Consider the following 22,280-nt stretch of genomic DNA (forward strand, 5'->3'; position numbering starts at 1 on the left):
CAGCCTACCAGCATGTAATACGTTCTTTGTTAGAACTCAACTCGTTATTATTTTGCGCATAGATTGCAGAAATACGGGGACGTTTTGATTTAGGCTTTGACACAGAATACAAGTCATGATATCACCCACACGATATATGCTCCGTGTCCAGAGCATGTATGCTTTTCATTCATTTAAGACACATTTATTGCAAGGGTTTTGTATACACATACACTCAACAAATAACCTCTGTCTGTTCTCGTTGCAATGCGTTTATATCGTGGGTGTTCATATGACTTGTATTCTGCTTACAGCTTCGGGGGTTCCACTTATTACGTTTAACAATGGCAAAGCCTTTTAAATATAATCAAAACGTTCCCGTATTTCTGCAATATATGCGCAAAATAATAACGAGTTGAGTTACGCGGAGCGCAGTCAGTGCTTATTTCCGCGTTGTAAAAATATTCTACCACCGGGCGCCAACTATGCATGGTCCGACCTGTGCTTAAATAAACGCACAAAGTCAAGCACAAGCTCAAATTGATAAATCCCACACTTTGCTTAGAAATGATCGTACGCACGGGTTACGCACATATCTGTGCGTAAGTCACGTTGATAAATGAGGGTCCTGGTCTGCCTGTGGCGACCTTTCTCAATGGCTAGGCTGTGCTCGCTGAGTCTGTACCTAGTCAAGGATCTTCTTAGTTTCTTCTTAGTCTCTCTCTCTCTCTCTCTCTCTCTCTCTCTCATTCATCACGGTGGTGAAAAAAGTTGGGAGCCCATTTTCACATCATTTTAATAATCACAGGGTTGTGATCGGCGTGTGTGGGGATTTTTGGCTGGTGAAAATGCTGAGTGGCTAGTGACTTTGGAAAACCACTAGCCACAGTGGCTAGTGAGCCAAAAAGTTAATGTCAAGCCCAGTGTGTGTGTGTGTGTGTGGCGTGAGGCGCTGAGCGCGGCACAAATAAATGATTTTTCAGCCCGCTTTTGTATCGTGCATAAGAACAGAAATACTCTCGATAATCTAGCGTTTATTTGAAAACGATTCATAAATCAGCCGGAAAATGACAACGTGTTTTGTGTATTCCAGTAAATGGCTATTATCGTGGAATCTTTTTTTTTTCTAGAAATCTCCAAAACTATACTCGTATTCAAAACGGTATAAAAGGGAAATGTACTGATGAAAAAACAATCAGTTTCGTATATGTTGACTGCAAGTAGAGCTGCCGCGGTATTGATGTTTTCCTTACCGCACACATTTGCAAAATATTTCCTACCGCCGCGGTTATTACCGCACGCACACAAAAAATTTAAAAAAAAGTTTGAATGCATTTTTTTTTTAGTAGTAGTAGTCTACTCTTTATAGCATATAGCCTGCCTCTAGTCTAAATGTCTATCTTTAGAGGATGACTTTGCAGCATGAATATTGTTTGGGATTCGGCAAGCACGCATTAGTTATTGAAAGTGAAACACGGATTCGAAGTTTACCCTCTGGTCGTGCGCAGTTCACTCGGTGTCGCGGGCAGGGGTGGTTACCCCTAACCCCCCCGACCCTTTCTTATTATTATTACTATAAAGTTACTACTTTATAATAAAGGCATTCGTTTTGTGGCATTACCATTATATAGTTATACGTTCAATAACATCAGCGTATTTACCGGACCATAGCAAGGCAAGCAATACTCTATTCATATCTCAGTTCCTTTCTTTGCTCAGAGCGTGCTGAGTTGTCCCATTCTGCGGTCTGTTAATAAAGTTTTCAATCAGACAAGTGTATAGAACGAAGGGCTTTTATTATAACATTCGTTGCAGACAGTAAAATCATTATGTCTCGTTTAGTACTCCTGAGGAGCGATGGTAGTCCACTCCGGCGGAGAGTTAAAGCTAACGTTATTAGCCGTGTTGTGATGAGCTGACATTCAGGACGTAAAAAACTAATACGCGCTTGCCGATTGGTGGTAACACACTGCATGACGCTACAACGTGTGACGCGTCTCTCTTCTGACCAATCAGTGGTCTGCAATGTTTCACGTGACTTTTCTGGTACCCAATAGGGTCGCTTGGAACCTCGATAGAGGAGTAGGGTATATCTGCAGAGCCGCAAGCCCAACGAGGGGAGGGTAATTTATTATTATTATTATAAAAAACAGCGGTGACGCGGTATTCAGCCTACTCTGCGGTGGCCGTGATGTAACAGCGATACCGCGGTAATGCGGTAATCGCGGCAGCTCTAACTGCAAGCAAGTCATTGATAAGCGACGGGCATATTAGACCCATAGCCATAATTTAAGATATAGTTTAATCGCTCGCAAATGTGCTCGTCCTCCCATTGATTAACGTGCTGGCATACAAACAATAATTCGTCATATCCGGCCGGTACACAATGTGTTAATGCTAGTAACACAATATTTATGTTGTTTTCAAGAGCCAGAAATATTGACTTTGATAATGTGCATGTATCTACTGTCAGTGGCTCTTGTATAGAGAGAGTCACAGAGTATAAATATCTTGGCCTGTGGCTCGACGAGAAATGTACATTTAAGTTCCATGTGGATAATCTTGATAAAATAATTGTTGTTCTCATCAGTTTTGGAATATGGTGATGTAATGTATAGGCATGCTGCGGCATCAGTTATATATCGTAATAGCTCGTAGTGGAACATATCCCATATCCAGTCTAATACTGAATAAATGTCTTCACATGTACACACCCATCCGCCTGGCCACACCCCCATCCGCTCCTCTACATAAGCGGGGATGTGGCCATACCAACAGCTCCTTCCCTTTCCACCACCAACAAGTGTCTGTATACACCACTTGAGTTTAGTGGCGAAATAGTTGTTGGAAAGGAGCTGCGTGGACATTGTATCTTATTTTTTCTCTCTCTCGCCAATTTACGAGAAAAGCTAAGTCATAATGTCTGCACCTTCGGGGGGTTCGAACGCTCATCGCCTCTGCTCGCTCCCGTCGTAGGGCGACGAGCTGCAGGGGCGAACGGCCTGGCTTTGGGGTTCTGCTGGAGCCGAACTAGAGTGCTCTTGCCCTGTCTCCGTTTCCGATGGAAACTGAGGATCACATGGAGGGGGCGAGAGTGCTCTTGTTTGATGCCCCAATGGATTCGTATCATTCTCCCCCTCGGGGTGTGGCAGGGAGTGTTGCATCTCCTTGGGGTCCCTTGTTCTCCGGTGTTGGGTTAGAACCTCCGACCCTGAGACAAGATGCCCAGCTATCTGCCGCGTCGGATGGTGGCGCCCGACATGGCAGCCTCCCGTACGGAGTTGCTTGCCTTGTTCCCCAAGCTCATGGCGGCCGCCACAGCCGCTAATGGCGTGGCGTTGCCGCAGCCTCTGCCTGCACCTGTTCCTGATGACATGATAGGTAATCTCTGGCAACGTCGTCCTGTGAGAGAGATGGGCGTTGTCTGCCCATTCTTCCCTTCGATGGAGGCCTACGTGAAACGGGGACAGGTAATCTCTGGCCGCATCACTGGCCTTACCCCCGCCTCCGTGCCAGTCATGCGGGTGGCGGGTTTGGTCCAGGGACTTAAGGACGGGGTGCCTCGGCTTGATAGCCCGATGACATCCATTCTTTGTCCCGAAGTGGTGTGGGAGCCGTTGCGGAAGCCGGTTCCCCAAGGGAAATCGGCTAGGCAGATGGCTAACTGGAGTGACCAGGCGTACATCGCTGCGACTCAGAGCCTAGCAGCGACGTCTAACATCGCACAGCTAACGCGCTACATGACGGGGATGATGGCGGGCGGGTCGGTATTGGACGACCATCAACAGTACCTTCACGCCCAGGCGGCTGGAGCCATCCTGCACCTTACCCAGCTGCAGGCGATAGCCGCCGGGAAGGGGCGCGCCATGGCCACTCTGTCCGAGCGCCACCTTTGGCTGGAGCAGGCAAGGGTGCCGGAACAGAAGAGGATTCCCCTGCTCACGGCCCCCCTCTCCGATGCTGGGCTCTTCGGGTCGGCCATGCAGCAATGACGGCTGCTGCAGAGAGATGGAGGAGGAGCGCGCTGTGTTCCAACCCCATTTCCCCCGACCCGATGCCACCGGTGATGGCCGACGAAAGCAACGCCGGCAGAGGACCGCGACCGTTGCCTCCGCCACCACCGCCGCCGCTGCTGGGCCTTCGTCCAAGAAGGCCAGGAGTGGAGGCAGTGCCTCGTCCGCCGCAGCCAGCCACGCCACGCCCGGAGGTGACAGTAGGGATCGACGTGACCAGGCGCCCCAGAACCGTCCCTCCGGGCCGGCTCCCCGTGGGGGCAAGCACCGTGCTGCATGCGCCGCTAGTGACTCTCCCCTGTTTACCCCTGTCCCCTTCCCCTCCCCAACATATAATTTTGTTACTAAATAAAAGGTCCCTCCTGGTGGGGGACTGTTTTTTGTTACAAACTGTGCGTTTATTCACTGTTATATATTGGGGATACGGTGTATAAACCCTCACCTAGCTGTGGGGTTGTGTGTTGTTTGAGTGAGTAGGACAGTTTTCTTGTAAATCGTTCTGGTCGCTATATATATGTGTGCTTGGCAAGGCCTGTGGCTAGCACTCGGTCAAAAGACTTGTCTTCCCTCATCATGAAGAAGACTGTGTTCTTCTTGTAATGGTACATTTTACCGTTTTATCTGAGGGGGTTGTGTGTATTCTGTTACGTTGGAAACATGGCATCGAGTCCACAACTTGGTTAGAGTGTTAGCCTACAGAAGTGCTCATAATGTAGCTTGTACCGAGGTCTTGACCCTCGCTTAAAGGAAAACTCCAACATTTTGGGAAATTAGCTTATTTAACATCTTCCCTGAAGTTAGACAAGAAGATGCATACCTTTTTTGTCTCTGTGCGTGCATTTAGCTTTGGGAACAGTCGCTCCGTTAGCGTAGCTTAGCTTCATCACTGGAAGTGGGGGAGATCCGGAGCCTGACGTTCCCTTACACTGTATACAGTCACGAAATACACTCCAAATACAACTCCAAAACGTTCATGTAAACATGTTGTGACCTGTGTATTCACCACGTGGAGAAATAAAAAATAACCCTAACCCTTCCATAATGTCCTTCTCAAGTATTGTCCAAAGCGGTTACACTTTGAATATCCAGCGATGCAGGCACGCACAATGTTGGCCATCATGGATCATAATGAGAACCACGAGACAAAGCGTGAACAGGCACAAACAGCAGCGGGTAAGTACTATACAGAAAAACACTCCTCTTACCCTAACCCTACAGACATTTCTATGGCTGAAAACTCAAACACCTCTGGGTAAGAGGAGTGTTTTTCTGTATAGTACTTACCCGCTGCTGTTTGTGCCTGTTCACGCTTTGTCTCGTGGTTCTCATTATGATCCATGATGGCCAACATTGTGCGTGCCTGCATCGCTGGATATTCAAAGTGTAACCGCTTTGGACAATACTTGAGAAGGACATTATGGAAGGGTTAGGGCTAGGGGTGCACCGATATATCGGTCGGGTATCGGTATCGGCCGATAAGTGCCTTGTTGACTGCTATCGGCCTATCGGCCGATAAGCTCAAATGTGCCGATAGCAGTCGCCGATAAATACCCATCAATTTGTGTAGCGTCAAAAGGCAAAAAAAAAAAAGTTCACTCGCGACCTACCTACCTGCACAACGCCCGCCGTCCCCCACACACACACACAAGCTACTGCATCAAAGTAACTAGTACTTATGATTAACAAGGCATTCGTTTTGTGGCATTAGCATTATATAGTTAGTGTTACACGGACAATAACATCAGCATATTATTATTACCCATAGCAGCAAGGCATTACTCCGAGTCCGTTCATTAGCTACCGGGAGATGCAAGACCAACGTTACTGGTGAAAATGTGATTTGCGTTGGAATACTCCTTTGTCAACTTGCTGTACTTTGCTTGCAGGTCTGCAGCAATTATTGCTGCATTATGAATAGCCCCAACTTTAGCCAAGGTAACGTTATGGCTAAACCTTTAACAATAGTTAACGCTAGCTTTCGGTTAGCTGTTCAATGCTATTAATAACACAACTCCCCGTCAACTCGGGAAGATGGCATTTAAGAAAGTATCTGCTGTTAAAATGAAGTGTTACACGTTCAATAACAAGCATATTATTTACCCGAAGATAGCAGTAAACAAGGCATTACTCCGTTAGTCCGTTCATAGCTCGGTTCCATTCCGTTGCTCATTGCGTACCCAACTACACATTCTGCAATCTGTTAATAAAGTTTTCAACCAGACAAATGTATAGAAAGGCTTTGTTTTATTATAACATTTGTTGCAGTAAAATCATTATGTCTCATTTGGTCATGCGTGGAGCGCCGGTCGGCGGGCGCCGGGCCGGGCAGCTAACGTAGCTACGTTAAGTGTGTTCTTCTGCTCTCGCAAACAGAACAATGGCGGCATGCCCGGAAGTAGAAACATTTATAAACGCTTGCCGATTGGTGGTAAGGACAGCAGGAGGTGGGTGCTAGCGGTGTGGCGTAATTGGCCGAATCGACTGTCAATCAAAATGGTTCCATTGCATTGGTTGAAAGCTCTGGTTGAGAGAATAGTATCCCGCTGCAGGCCGCAAGAATGGTTCCATTGCATTGGTTGAAAGCTCTGGTTGAGAAAATAGTATCCCTCTGCAGGCCGCAAGACGATACTGGGAGAGAGATAGTGATACCATAAACATATTTCTTGATGTTTCCTTTTTTTAAGTAAGTAAAGAGGCCTACAAATACAAACATACACATACAAATATACAGTAGTTTCATTAAAAAAATATATATATTAAAAAAAAAAAAAAAAATTACAAATACTTATATACAAATATACAAATATCGGTATCGGTATCGGTATCGGTATCGGCCGATAGTGTTAGTTGAACAATCGGTATCGGTGGCCAATTTTCATATCGGTGCATCCCTAGTTAGGGCTATTTTTTATTTCTCCACGTGGTGAATACACAGGTCACAACATGTTTACATGAACGTTTTGGAGTTGTATTTTGTGACTGTATACAGTGTAAGGGAACGTCAGGCTCCGGATCTCCCCCACTTCCAGTGATGAAGCTAAGCTACGCTAACGGAGTGACTGTTCCCAAAGCTAAATGCACGCACAGAGACAAAAATGGTATGTATCTTCTTGTCTAACTCCAGGGAAGATGTTAAATAAGCTAATTTCCCAAAATGTTGGAGTTTTCCTTTAACACTTTCAATGCCCAAAACGTCATATCACGTTTTATCAGCCAAATGCCTGAATGCCCACGACGTTTATTATTGTTTTATTTTTTTATTAGCGATCTGAATTCATATTTCATCAACCGAGTCTCCCGTTGGTATGCAGCCCCTGTAGGAGCTCAGATGTGAAAAAACCGCCCCTATCGTCTCCCAGATGGTAATGCACCCTTTTGGAATGGACTCAATGAAAATGGATGAAAAAAGCAAAATTCGGAATCCACATTTTACTTCTCAGGCATGTAACCCGAGCCGATCGGATTCATTGTGGACCCTCAGAACAGCGTGGAATACATATGTACAGTATGTAGCGTTGGATCAATAAAAGCGATCGATTTTTGGAATGGCGATCAGGAATTGGAATGATCTTTTTGGAGAACATCTGATCTGAGGTAAGGAATCTATTTTACAAGTATTGGGATAATCAGAGTTGTATTCGCTGAGATCTCAGCATTCGCCCTATGTGTGTGTGTGTGTGTGTGGGCGATCGCTTTGAGGAAATCAGAGAATGGATTTTTCAGATCGCCTATATAGCGTGCATACGTACACAATACATATACTATCGATAATCTAGCGTTTATTTGAAAACTATTCATAAATAGGCCGAAAAATTACAACGTTTTTGTGTATTCTAGAACATTCCAGTAAAGGCCGATTATCATGGAATATTTATATTTTCCTTGAAAACGAGGGCTTTTCAAAATGCTATAAAACGAAAATGAACCGATAAAAAAACAATCCGCTTCGACAATGTTGACTGGAAAACGAGTCATTGATAAGCAACGGGCAGATTAGACACATAGCCATAATTTAAAACATAGATTAGGCGTTATTAACGCTAACATTGAAGTGGATGGTGGGCATTCAAGCTGTAAATCAAGATTAAGCTTGGGCTATGAAAGTGTTAAACGTCTGTGTTTTTTCTTTAGACATAAAACACGGGTGACGTGTTTCGCACATGAGCCTAAAGCCTTGTATATAAAACCTGTTTGCAAACGAGTTGTCGTCTGTGGCTGGCGTGCATTGGTTTAGCTTATCCTAGTGGATATACGCTTTTCATGTAGCATGCTAGCTACACAGGTATCATCGCTGCTGGTTGTTTTTCATCGTATCCGGGGTGTGGGGTCATGAGGGGGTGAACTGATAAACCTCCCTCCCCTTTTTTTCTGATTGGTCAGGGGGTTGGGCCTCCTGTCCTTCGGGCTTCCTGTTGCACTGTTGGGTCAGCGCGTCACAGGGTAGGGAGAGGGGGGGGAGCAAGTTCCCTGGTCCCACGCCATATTTGGGCAGGTGGGTCACGGAATTCCCCCCGCCATAGAGTACGTCACTGGGCGCGTTTCTAATGGTTGTGAGACTTCTGAGAGTTCTTTTCAGGCTCCATGTTGTGGACCTCTGTTGTTGTCAAGATGAGTTATGCGGTGCGTGTGAACTTAAAAAGACGTTTTCTGCTCTGCGCTCTGTTGCATATGTCTTGAGCTTTTGGTCACGTAGCTCAATGTTACATATATCTTTTCAATTGTTACTCACGTGGGAAGTCTCTCTGGGGGTTCCCTGTCTCCTCTCTTTATACAGAGCAGGGTTGACAGGGGTGTTTTCCGTCAGACGCGTCATATGGGACCCATATGTGTCTCTTGGCTGGCTTCCTGCCGCTCTCCCAGGCGGCTTGGAGGGAACGTTATCTGGGTTCTTGTTAGAATTACCATTGATATGTTTTGGGTCTCGACGTGTACATAGTGCTGGCCCTGGGTGCTTCTGTGTGGAATCACGCATGGGCTTGCGCGCCTTGGTTGCTCATAGGGCTGGGCGATATAACGATAACGATAAATATCGCGATATATTTTAATAATCGATATCGAATATCGAAAAAAAAAAAAAAAAAAAAAATCGTTTTTATTTTTTTTATTTATATATATATATATATATTTTTTTTTTGACCTGCAACAGGGCAGTTTTAAAACCAGAGACAGTGGACAGACTTGTCTTTCTTGCCTGCAACTTAAAGTAATGGCTTTGCTTGTCCAAATGGCAATACTGACCAAATTGAGATTTATTTTTCTCTGTCCATTTATTTTGTTTGCTTTCTAATTTAAAATACAGTTTGAAACCGTCTGTACACAGTAGGCTATGTGTACTAGCAGAACTAGACTCCAGTCACAAGTCACGGTGCACATGTGCGGTGGTTTGTCCACCAAAAAAGCGCCAAAAGATCGAAAATAAACTAGCAGAGCCAGAACTGTTCAACTCCCCTGGAGCCACAGCCAGCAGAGAAGCCGGTTTACTTTCGCTTTTAAACCAGCTGCAGCCTGAGAACTGGAGTGTGAGGGGATGTAACACTAAAGATGGCGGCAATGACAAAGAATTGCTGCAAAATAAACAACATCTGTTGTTAAAAAAAATAAATAAAAAATCTTTATTTTTTTTATACTTATAACAATTCGATAATTATCGATATCGAGAAATATGATAACATTATCATATCGTTATCGCGATATGATTTTTTTCCATATCGCCCAGCCCTAGTTGCTCATCATTGAAACAGCGTTTTTATAGGGCAACTAGGATGGAGTTTTGTCTCTTCCGAGCGCCAGTGTACTAGGTTAGTCTCGATGAATTCTCGTTCATCTCTGGGGGGAGATAACGGAATAGATCAAAGGATTGGCGGAGGGGTCTCACGCTTTTGGGGTGGGCCACCGGGCACGGTGCTTTTATGTTCTGACCGTCTTGGTGGCGCCCTCTGTGATGTTTTAGATCGACACATGTACCTACCCCCCTCTTAGGACTGGGGATGGTGGCGTGATTAGGACACGGGACTGGTTCTGGTCGCGCCGGACCAGGTCAGTTAACCCGTTGTCTGCCGAAGATCTGCTGTTCTGGTACCCTGAAGAACTTGTGCTTTTTCGGGGGGAAAATGCCGGGTTGGCCCGGGCGTTGCAGGGGTTGATGTTATGGAGGTGTTCATGGTTATGTCACTGCGTGTTATCCTTCACTATTGCTTGGTCCATATTGTGTTGTACCTTGCGCTGTGCTAAAGGAGCCTGGTCCTTCTCCATTCTTTTTTCGCCCCTCTCTTCTCCTGATTGGCGGGGCTGGGAGGGGGCTGTCGAGGTGGTTCTTGTACCCCTCTGGCATCCCTGTGTACGTCCCGGTCCGCCGGGCCCAGGTCCGGACTCGTTCTCATCGACCTGTTGGCCTGGGTTAACCCCTTCTTGAGAACTGAAACACTTGTACTGCTGTATAGCCCGTGTATACCCACAGTTGTGTTTTGGAGTTTCTTCTTGGGGGGGTTATAGGAACAACCGCCTCCTGTTAAACTAAACATAGGGTGGTGGTTGGTTTCCAGGTGTGTTGGTAGCGGAGTCGACTCTCGGGTTAGGCCGGGCTTGACCCCATCTGCCTGCGAGTGTGCCCCTGCACCCTTCATGACGTCTGCCAATTGTGTCAGCCTTCTCTGCCCCGGCCCCTCTAGAGGGTCGGGTTTTTTTGTGGAGGCTGCGACATGGTGCACAGCATACCGAACGCCCCTTCCGCCGGGGTGCTGTTTTCAGCAGACCCCTTGGGCGCCTGTCTAGTCTGCAGTGCTCCAGGCACAGGTCGAGTCCTTTTGACCTGTTGCCTGGATTGAGGGATCAACCTCTTTGGGGGTTGTCTCCCCGGTGCGCTGCCTGGTCCCGCTGTGGGGGTGTAGCCTCTTTGAGTGCTTCAGGGCGGCATGCTGTAGGGGGGGGGGAAGGGCGTGCTCTTGGATGGGCCCTGTCCGATACGCTGGCGATGTGGGAGGTGGTGTCACTAGTGACCGCCTGGTGGGGTTCTTGACCTTGCCCCGTGATATTGGGGATTGTAACAGGTTTTTTTTCCTTCCCGTTCGTTCCCTGGTGGCATGTGGGTTGCGCGCCTGTGTAGTCGTGGGTTCTTCTGTGGGAAGGTAAGTCCCACGATCTGCTCACCCTGTGCGTTTGAGTTGCTAAACCCTCTTCGCACAGTCTGATCCGATTCCCTCCCGTCCTCCACTAGGGGGGTCCGGGGGCTCGGGTCCTCCCCAGTTCTGATGGTTGTGGGGGGCCTCAGCGGGTACATTTGTCGAGCTTCCGCTCTGCTCAGCAGAGCATAAGCTATTACGATATATAACATACGGTTATCCTATAACCATAGTTATACGAGTATAGCGAGCGCTCTGCTCGGACTCACTGAGGACCCCGTGGTCTTCGCCTTCAGTGGTGAAAGACTTGGGAAGGAGCTGTAAGTATGGCCACATCCCTGCTTATGTAGAGGAGCAGATGGGGGTGTGGCCAGGTGGACGGGTGTGTACATGTGAAGAAATGTATTCAGTATTAGACTGGATATGGGATATGTTCCACTACGGGCAGAGCGCTCACTATACTCATATAACTATGGTTATAGGATAACCGTATGTTCTTAAACCTCTGGATTCTGCATATCACTCTGGTGTTTTTGATTTTGTCTTTTTTTTTTTTTTTTTATCTACTTTTTCTCCCATTTTCTATTTTTCTCCCATCCTAATTTCGTATTGTCCAATTCTACCCTCCCCTGTCTCGAACGCTGTTAGGCTATGCCTCCCACTGGCCGGCTGCAATGTGGATGAAGCCTTGCATCACGTGTCCCCTCCGGTACACGAGGAGGCAGCCGTCGCATCTTTTCACCTGCACAGCGCGATCTCTCAGTGGCGAGGAGAAGCATGTGGGACTGGGAGGCTCACGCTGCCCCCGTCACTTCCTGATTCTGCTGCGCAGGCGCACCAACCGACCTGTAAGAGTCGCTGTCCACAACGTCCGATCCCCACCCACCAGCTTCCCACCCCAAACACTGCCAATTGTGTTAGTATGAACGACCAGCCAAGCTGGTAGCAATGCCGAGAGCTGGGCTCGAACCCAGCATCTCCTGCATTAGTGGCGAGCGCCTTGCCCACTGCGCCACTTAGCCGCCGGGGTCTTAGGTTTATTAACACTTTGAGTGCCAGCAGGGGGCGCACGATTTAGCGCTTGAGTGCCAGCGCTCTATTCAATGAGAGGGCGAGCACATTTGCGAACGCATAAACTATATCTTAAATTATGGCTATGTGTCTAATACGCCCGTCGCTTATCAATGACTTGCTTGCAGTCAACATTGTCGAAACGGATTGTTTTTTTCATCGGTACATTTCCGTTTTATACCATTTTGAAAAACGCTTGTTTTTGAAGATTTCCAGAAAGAAATATTGATTTAGCAGGAATCGCCCTTTACTGGAATACACAAAAAACGCTGTCATTATTCGGCCTATTTATTATCGATAGTATATGTGTACTTATGCACGCTAGAGAAGCGGGCTGAAAAATCGATTATCTTATTTCCTGATCAGTACACACACACACACACATATAAGACCCACGTTGATATATCTGTGAAAAAAGCTCTGATTACCCCAAGACTGGTAAAATAGATTCCTTACCTCAGATCAGATGTTCTCCAAAAAGATTATTCGAATTCCTGATCGTCATTCCAAATATCGATCGCGTTTATTGATCCAACGCTGGGTGCTCGAAACACATATTCCACGCTGTTCTGAGGGACCACAAAGACTGCAATCGGCTCGGATTACATGCATGTAGGGCTGCAACGATTAGTAGACATAATCGACGCCGTCGATCATAAAAAAAATCGTCGATGGGGAATTTTTGCGTCGATGCGTCGTATAAAAAAATCAGAGACGCAAATGTTCATTTGTAACTGCACTGCACTACAGGAAGTGCTGGGGGCAGTATCGTTTCCATTGTCTGACTGCATTCTGTAGTAACGGCCCAGGTAAGAATAAGAAAGAATGCACCCCGGAGCTTCGGAACATGGGTACGTTTTAGATAGTTAGCCATAGTATTGTATTTTTTACGTTAGCTTACATGTTGGAAAACAGAACTTCTCATCGATATGGTACAGGGAACAAAATTTACTTTTTGACTTACCAGCCGTTTGGCTGGTAGATTTTTAAAACTACCACCCAGGCAGATTTTTTACCAGCCAAAAATTATAAATAGCTTTTTAGTATATCGCCATGTGTTATTATTACTATACAATACTCTCATATGCTATTTTCAATTAATATCATAAACAACTTAAGGAATATTAGCATAATTTTGAGTGGACTGAAGGAATGAGTCAGCGTTAATAGTTTTAAATGCAAATAATTTATTGAAACATAGAAGTGGGGTCGGGACACACACACACACACTGTTTCAACTCACCATTGTGAAACTGTTTTAGCAGATTTTTTTATGATTTTATAATTTCTTATATTATTTTATTATTACTGTGTTTAATTTTCTGTGAATATTGCTTTATATTATATACTGTTTACATTTGTACAATCGTCATTTCTGTAAATGAGGGAAACCTCAGAAGCTTATGATTTTTAAATAAAGGTTGAAATGAAATATATGCAACCCAGTTAATTGTGCCGATTGCCCGTCTTGGCCAAAAGATATCAATGAGAATAATTTTTTAAATAAAGGTTAAATAATAGAAAACAATTTTAAGGATAGGTATATATGTTTTATAAATTAAGTAAAAAAATTGTTAACGTCAATAAACAGATTTATTAAATTTTTTAAATGTAATTGTTATGGACAAATTATCAAAGCATTTTTTGTACAGCCTATTTGATGTGTTATTTTTTTTTTATCCACTTTTTCTCCCATTTTCTATATTTTCTCCCATCCCAATTTCGTATCATCCAATTCAACCCTCCCCTGTCACAAACGCTGTTTCTTGCCTCCCACAAGCCGGCTGCAATGTGGACAATGTGCAAGTCATATATAGCACAAGTCCCCTCCGGTACTTGAGGTAACAGCAGTCGCATCTTTTCACCTGCGCAGCTCGATCTCTCAGTGGCGAGGAGTAACGCGTGGGAGGCTCACGCTGCCCCCGACACTTCCTGATTCTACTGCGCAGGCGCACCAACCGACCTGTAGGAGTCGCTGTCCACAACGCCCGATCCCCACCCATCAGTTTCCCACCCCCTAATACGGCCAATGTGTATTAGTATGAACGACCAGCTAAACTGAAAGCAATGTGGAGCGCTGGGCTCGAACAGGCAAGCCCAGCGTCTCCGTCATTCGTGGCGAGCGCCTTGCCCACTACGCCACGTAGCCGCCCTATCTATTTGATGTGTTATTTATTCTTTTAACTCAATCAGCACCAGAGGTCGCTGTTTACCGTGTGGTAAGAAGGCCACCGATTTAAATAATAGGGATACATGGCAGTGTTTGCAGGGCTCAAACTATATTTTATATCATAGCAATGGATATAAAACTATTGCCCATTTGACATCGAGTATCTATCATTCAATTTGTGAAAAAGAAATAATTTCTTCATCCATACATCCCTGTTTTATACCGTGGTTAAATGATGGATTATGACTGGAAATAGCGAATAAAAGAAATAGCGATAGAAAACACGACTTTTAAAGTTAGTTTAGGTTCGTGTTAACGTTAGATAATGTACAAAATAAACGTATTCCGCTGCTATAGACGTCGCTCTTTTATTTTGAAACCCCCCAGAAAGGAAGTCATTGCTCTAGTTATCTGCTTGAGTGTCCGGTTGCTTGTTAGCTCCGTTAGCGTGCAGTATATCAATACCAGCCATTGGATTACCGTTTTCTAAATTGGGGAGGCTTTTAATCGTCAAGGTAAGAGGATTTTAAGTCATGGTATCCATAAACTTCAATCGGTTCGGATCCTTTGAATGAATGAGAATGTAAACAAACACGGCTTCCACGTAGAAATCACTGACTGCGTGCAGAGAGGAGTCATTCTGCAAAAAATAGTTCAGAGTATATCTGCTTAGAAAACGTAATTGTCAAATTCAATTATTTTGTATTTCTCCACGTGGTAAATACACAGGTCACAACATGTTTACAGGAACGTTTTGGAGTTGTATTTGGTGACTGTAGGGCACTGAGGGAACGTCAGGCTATAAAAACCCCCAACTTCCAGTGATGAAGCTAAGCTATGCTGACTGTTCCCTAAGCTAAATGCACGCACAGAGATAAAAAAGGTATGTATCTTCTTGTCTAACTCCAGGGAAGATGTTAAATAAGCTAATTTCCCAAAATGTTGGAGTTTTCCTTTAAGAGAGACTAGTGAAAGAGGAATGGAAGCGGTGTTAGCTAGCTTAACGCTAAGGTTTGTTAAAAAGGTTTTTAACCACGATGGGCATATAGTAATGGCGAGGATATAAAGCATGTTAAAGACTCATTTATTGGACGCGTTGCTCGCGGAGTTTACATAGAAACAGAAAGCCAAAAGGGCCTTTAACCATTTTCGGCGGCCAAATATTCGGTGCATCCCTACACGCCACTGTGGATTAATGGGGCTATCGTGGACAGGTTGAGCAGTTTTAAGTACCTGGGAGTCCACATCACAGAGGACCTGACATGGACAACACACACAGACAGTGTTAAAAAAGGCGAAGCAGCGCCTCTACCACCTGAGACAACTCGGGACATTCAGAGTATCAGGGAAGATACTCCAGTCCTTCTACTCTGTGGAGAGCATCCTGACTGGGAACATCACTGCCTGGTTTGACAACTGCACTGCCCAGGACAGGAAGGATCTACAGAGAGTACTGCGCTCAGCAGAGCGTACTACGGGTATTACACTACCACCCCTGCAGGACTTATATAACAGAAGGTGCAAATCCAGAGCCTGCAGAATAATGACGGACCCTCACCACCCCAACAATAGCCTGTTCAAGCTGCTGCGGTCAGGCAAGCGCCTCCGCATCAGGGTTTCCGTTGTCCGGTAATTACAGTTTTTTTTACCGGGGAAATCTGTTGCAGTCCAACATATTTAAATATCTCCGGTCATAATGTCCTGTGAAAATAATTCCCTCTAAGCACAATTTTTGTATTCAAATAGTTACATTTGTTTCATTGTTGCTTCACCAAGCAGGTCTAATAATGACAACGATGTGTGTTCCTATATCATATCACGTGCACAGCAAGTTTGCAGCGCGACCTGTGGTTTGCTGATGAGAATGGCGGGGCAGGAGCTGATGCTGGATTAGTGAGAAGCATGCAACTGCAGAGCCGCAGAGCTCACAGTTGTGCCCGCACAGTGCAATACTCCAATTCAGCCACTGGGTGGGTGGCGCTGCTGAGCGGTCCCCAGACCGGACCTAAAAGCGCCGCTGGCTCTGCAGTTGCATACTATTTGGATTAGTTTATCGCTTCGTTGAACGTTTCAGTGAACCCCACGATAATGTTGAAAGAAAAAAATCGTACTCCCGGGCGGCTAGGTGGTGTAGTGGGCAAGGCACTCGCCACCAATGCAAGAGACGCTGGGTTCGAGCGCAGCTCTCCGCATTGCTATCAGCTTGGCTGGTTGGTCATACTAACACAATTGGCAGTGTTAGGGGTGGGAAAGCTGATGGGTGGGGATCGGATGTTGTGGACAGCGACTCCTACAGGTCAGTTGGTGCTCCTGCGCAGCAGAATCAGGAAGCGACGGGGGTGGCGTGTCCCGCCCACGCAGACCCCCGCCGCTGAGAGATCGCGCTGTGCAGGTGAAAAGATGCGACGGCTGCTTCCTCGAGTACCGGAGGGGACACGTGATGTAAGGCTTCGTCCACATTGCAGCCGGCTTGTGGGAGGCATGGCCTAACATATGGAAGCAAATGAGTGCCAGAAGTATTTGAATTTAATCAGACACCGCATTTATAGCATTGAAAATAATAACTTTGAAAACATGTATCTGAATTTGAAAACATGTATCTGAATTTTTTCAGACACCGCATTTTTGTATCTGAATTATTTCAGACACCGCATTTATAGTTTCAGACACCGAATTTATAGCATTGCAAATAAATACTTTGAAAATCATGTATCTGAATTTCTTTGCTCCGAATTTACCTATGCGAAATAAAAATGCAGTGTTAATAAAACAATTCGAATGCATAATAAAATTCAATTTGACGCCAAAAAAAAAATTCGATGCATAATTGCGGTGTATATAATTCGATGTCAAAAATTCAATGCATAATTGCGGTGTATGGAATTCGATGTAAAAAACCAACATCCGGGTATCCAGCTGCAGAACCACAGAACCACCACAGCAGCAGCAGGCTGAGGCCCCTCGCTTCCATTGGCTGATTTGGGTCACGTGATTTGGGTCACGTGACCGTCCCACCCAATGGCTGAATTGGAGTATTGCACTGCGGGAATTGGCTGATGCACTGCGGGATTGATTGATTGATTGATTGATTGATTGAAAACTTTATTAACAGATTGCAGAATGGGTACACGTGACCGCCACAGGCCCTGATTGATTGATTGAAAACTTTATTAACAGATTGTAGAATGGGTACAGTGACCGATTGATTGATTGATTGAAAACTTTATTAACGGATTGCAGAATGGGTACAGTGACGTCACAGGCCCGGATTGATTGATTGATTGATCCGATTGATTGATTGAAAACTTTATTAACAGATTGTAGAATGGGTACAGTGACCGATTGATTGATTGATTGATTGAAAACTTTATTAACAGATTGCAGAATGGGTACAGTGACGTCACAGGCCCGGATTGATTGATTGATTGAAAACTTTATTAACAGATTGCAGAATGGGTACACGTGACCGCCACAGGCCCTGATTGATTGATTGAAAACTTTATTAACAGATTGTAGAATGGGTACAGTGACCGATTGATTGATTGATTGATTGATTGATTGATTGAAAACTTTATTAACAGATTGCAGAATGGGTACAGTGACGTCACAGGCCCGGATTGATTGATTGATTGATCTGATTGATTGATTGAAAACTTTATTAACAGATTGTAGAATGGTACAGTGACTGATTGATTGATTGATTGAAAACTTTATTAACAGATTACAGAATGGGTACAGTGACGTCACAGGCCCGGATTGATTGATTGATTGATTGAAAACTTTATTAACAGATTGCAGAATGGGTACAGTGACGTCACAGGCCCGGATTGATTGATTGATTGATTGAAAACTTTATTAACAGATTACAGAATGGGTATAGAGGTGTGATAGGTATGAGAGGTGTGATAGGTGGGATAGGTGTGATAGGTGTGATAGGTGTGAGAGGTGGGATCGGTGTGAGAGGTGTGATAGGTGTGAGAGGTGTGATAGGTGTGATAGGTGTGATAGGTGTGAGGTGTGAGAGGTGTGATAGGTGTGAGAGGTGTGAGAGGTGTGAGAGGTGGGATCGGTGTGCTAGGTGTGATAGGTGTGATAGGTGTGATATGTGTGACAGGTGTGAGAGGTGTGATAGGTGTGAGAGGTGTGATAGGTGGGATCGGTGTGCTAGGTGGGATCGGTGTGATAGGTGTGATAGGTGTGATCGGACACCTCTCACACCTATCACACCTATCACACCTATCACACCTCTCACACCTATCACACCGATCCCACCTATCACACCGATCACACCTCTCACACCTCTCACACCGATCCCACCTCTCACACCTATCACACCTATCACACCTATCACACCTCTCACACCTCTCACACCTATCACACCGATCCCACCTATCACACCTATCACACCTCTCACACCCATCACACCTCTCGCACCTATCACACCTATCCCACCGATCCCACCTATCACACCTCTCACACCTATCACACCTATCACACCTATCACACCTCTCACACCTCTCACACCTCTATACCCATTCTGCAATCTGTTAATAAAGTTTTCAATCAATCAATCAATCAATCAATCAATCCGGGCCTGTGACGTCACTGTACCCATTCTGCAATCTGTTAATAAAGTTTTCAATCAATCAATCAATCAATCAATCTGGGCCTGTGACGTCACTGTACCCATTCTGCAATCTGTTAATAAAGTTTTCAATCAATCAATCGGTCACTGTACCCATTCTACAATCTGTTAATAAAGTTTTCAATCAATCAGATCAATCAATCAATCAATCCGGGCCTGTGACGTCACTGTACCCATTCTGCAATCTGTTAATAAAGTGTTCAATCAATCAATCAATCAATCAATCGGTCACTGTACCCATTCTACAATCTGTTAATAAAGTTTTCAATCAATCAATCAATCAATCCCGCAGTGCATCAGCCAATGCCTGCAGTGCAATACTCCATTTCAGCCATTGGGTGGGACAGTCACGTGACCCAAATCACGTGACCCAAATAGAGGGGCCTCAGCCTGCTGCTGCTGTGGTGGTTCTGTGGTTCTGCAGCTGGATACCCGGATGTTGGTTTTTTACATCGAATTCCATACACCGCAATTATGCATCGAATTTTTGACATCGAATTATATACACCGCAATTATGCATTGAATTTTTTTTTTGGCGTCGAATTGAATTTTATTATGCATTCGAATTGTTTTATTAATACTGCATTTTTATTTCGCATAGGTAAATTCGGAGCAAAGAAATTCAGATACATGATTTTCAAAGTATTTATTTGCAATGCTATAAATTCGGTGTCTGAAACTATAAATGCGGTGTCTGAAATAATTCAGATACAAAAATGCGGTGTCTGAAAAAATTCAGATACATGTTTTCAAATTCAGATACATGTTTTCAAAGTTATTATTTTCAATGCTATAAATGCGGTGTCTGATTAAATTCAAATACTTCTGGCACTCATTTGCTTCCATACTAACAGTGTTTGAGACAGGGGAGGGTAGAATTGGACGATATGAAATTGGGATGGGAGAAAAATAGAAAATGGGAGAAAAAAGTAGATAAAAAAAAAATAAAAGAAATCTTACTCCAGTTGTGTTTTTTCTTGAATCTTGAAATGGGACAAACTTTTTTTGTAACATAATGTTTTTCCTTATGTTATAGGGTCAATTTAGTAGTAAATGGCTGGAAATTACTGATGGGCCATTTCTTTTGGTGATATAATGCAAATATTTTTTGCATTTCATGTGAGGTTTAAAATAAAGTTAGATTTATTGGAATATAGAGGTTTTCTTCAGATTCATCACAGTATTATGTCACCTTGAAAATTATGGTAATGAGAAACATGGAAAAACATGCATAGAAAGAATGAATGGGGATATATTTTTAAAGGTTTTGCCTAGTCTTTGCATGATTTATTTCAAGAATCTGTATGAACACTGAAGATGGATTTACCTTTTAGAGCCTTACCTCCTCCTTCAATCACAGATCCTTTAATTCCTGGTGTTTTAATGCAGTCCACCAAGTAGACAGACGGCTCCTTTAGTCCCACCTGAGAGAGGTGACTGCAAGACGCCATCTCCTCCACTGTACTGGAGATCAGTGGGACTGTGGCCTAAAAGTACCAGATAAAAAAACAGTAACAATAAGAGTCATGCAAAGTACAACGTTCAAGTCAAGTCAAGAGTTTTATTTGTCACAGCATACAAGTATACAATGAAATGTGGGGGGTCTTGCCCGCAACGATGTGCATAATACAATAGTAATAATATATAATAGAATCCAATAGAACGACATTGTGCAATAAAACAAGTAAACAAAGTAGGGCATATCGGCATATGTACATGAGTTATTTACAGAGCATGGTAGGACATGCTAGGTCCTGTGGTAGTGCAATACACTGTTAGCTACGGATGAGGCACTGGGTCTTTATGTACACTGCTATACAATGCTATATTATACAATCTCAAGTTATACTATACTATTCTTAAAGTGACCTTTCCTTTTGTAAGTGTTCACTGTGACAAGTGGCTCAAAAAGTTAATGTCAAGCCCTGCCATGGACTCCTAAGCCAAGCTAAACTAGGAGAATGTGTGTCAGATAAACAGATGAGACGCTGCTAAGCTAACGTTAGTTCTGGATTTTGCTAATGAAGGGCTAATATCTGAGGCTGCTGCAGCTAATAATAATAATATAAAAGAACAGCCATGGTTTGTCAGCACAGATAATTCAATAGTTGGATAACAGATTTCTACCACTACTGAACAAGCCCGGATCACCATCAGATCCTCCTCACCTCCACACCGCTCGGTAAGGACTGGAGCGCTTTCAAAACACCAGGCAACGTTACTAGGTCAACACAACGTGTGTGTCTGTGTGCCCGTCTGCCAGTTCTTCAAGCCAGTGGCCATCAGGTTCCACAACCGGGGGCACGGACTGCTGCCAGCAGCTGGAGAACTAACGGCTGCAGAACTTGAGAACCATTAGGAATGTCTGTCTGACTCTTAACCACTAAACCCTGCATGGACTATAACGCATATTATGACCGATAGACAGACCATCATCTGCACTTTTGTGTATACTGTTTACTTTTAGCCATATTTTATATTGCCTATATTTATTATTTATTGTAACTTATATTATGACCAATAGGGTATACAGACCATCATATGCACCTCTGTGTATACTGTTTATTTTATTAAAATTTTATATTTAGATTCAATTTGTTTATTGCCTATATATATTGCTCTCCTATTACCCTGAGCATTATCTGTACCCCCCCCCCCCTGCTGCTATGACGACTGAATCTCCCCAAGGGGATCACTAAAGGAATATCCTGTCTAGTCCAGAGGATAGAATGTGTTCCCCTCTGCGTGGGCGAGATCTGTTTGCTGCTTGTCACATAGCAATGTCACAAGACAATATAGAATAAGCTGGAACGGGCTGTATGTGAAAACCAGCCCGTCCAGTAGTGCTTTTAAAGCACCGGTCCCAGGCAGGTAAAGAAAATAACACAAGGCGTTGTTCCAAATAATAAATGATATTTTATTATAGCGGGGATTTAAACCCACTGTTTCCAAATAGTAACTGATATTTATTATCGTGGGGATTGAAACCCACAGCACAAACACAAAGGGGAAAAGGTAATTGGAGAACAGACAAAGTGAGGTATAAGAGAACTAAATCAAAAGGTACCCAAAGGTACAGTTCCACTCTCAGTGGAACTAGGCCTAAAGCCAACAAGAAAATACTTGCTCCAAGGAAGGAGTAGCGCAGAGGCCAACAATATCTACGTACATGTACTAGTACTTTAATCCACACGAAGCAGTAGACAAGCACAGTATCAATTCCACCACAGTGGCAAGCAATGGCCACCTCACGAAACTCTATCAGTGTCAACTGACAAGAGTG

General features: G+C 44.3%; 1 protein-coding gene across 1 annotated transcript in view; it reads right to left on the reverse strand.

Annotated features, from left to right (window-relative positions):
* LOC311238026 (uncharacterized protein) overlaps window positions 1-22,280 on the reverse strand; it is a gene marked incomplete at both ends in the record, with an annotated part of 44,115 nt that overhangs the window by 11,777 nt on the left and 10,058 nt on the right. The window contains one exon of the mRNA XM_084325993.1: window positions 20,340-20,484. Within this exon, the coding sequence (XP_084182119.1) occupies window positions 20,340-20,484 (145 nt within the window). The remainder of the gene's footprint in view (window positions 1-20,339; window positions 20,485-22,280) is intronic.

Source organism: Notolepis coatsorum (genome assembly GCF_963971535.1).
Source record: "Notolepis coatsorum genome assembly, chromosome: 12".
Classification (NCBI taxonomy): Eukaryota; Metazoa; Chordata; class Actinopteri; order Aulopiformes; family Paralepididae; genus Notolepis; species Notolepis coatsorum.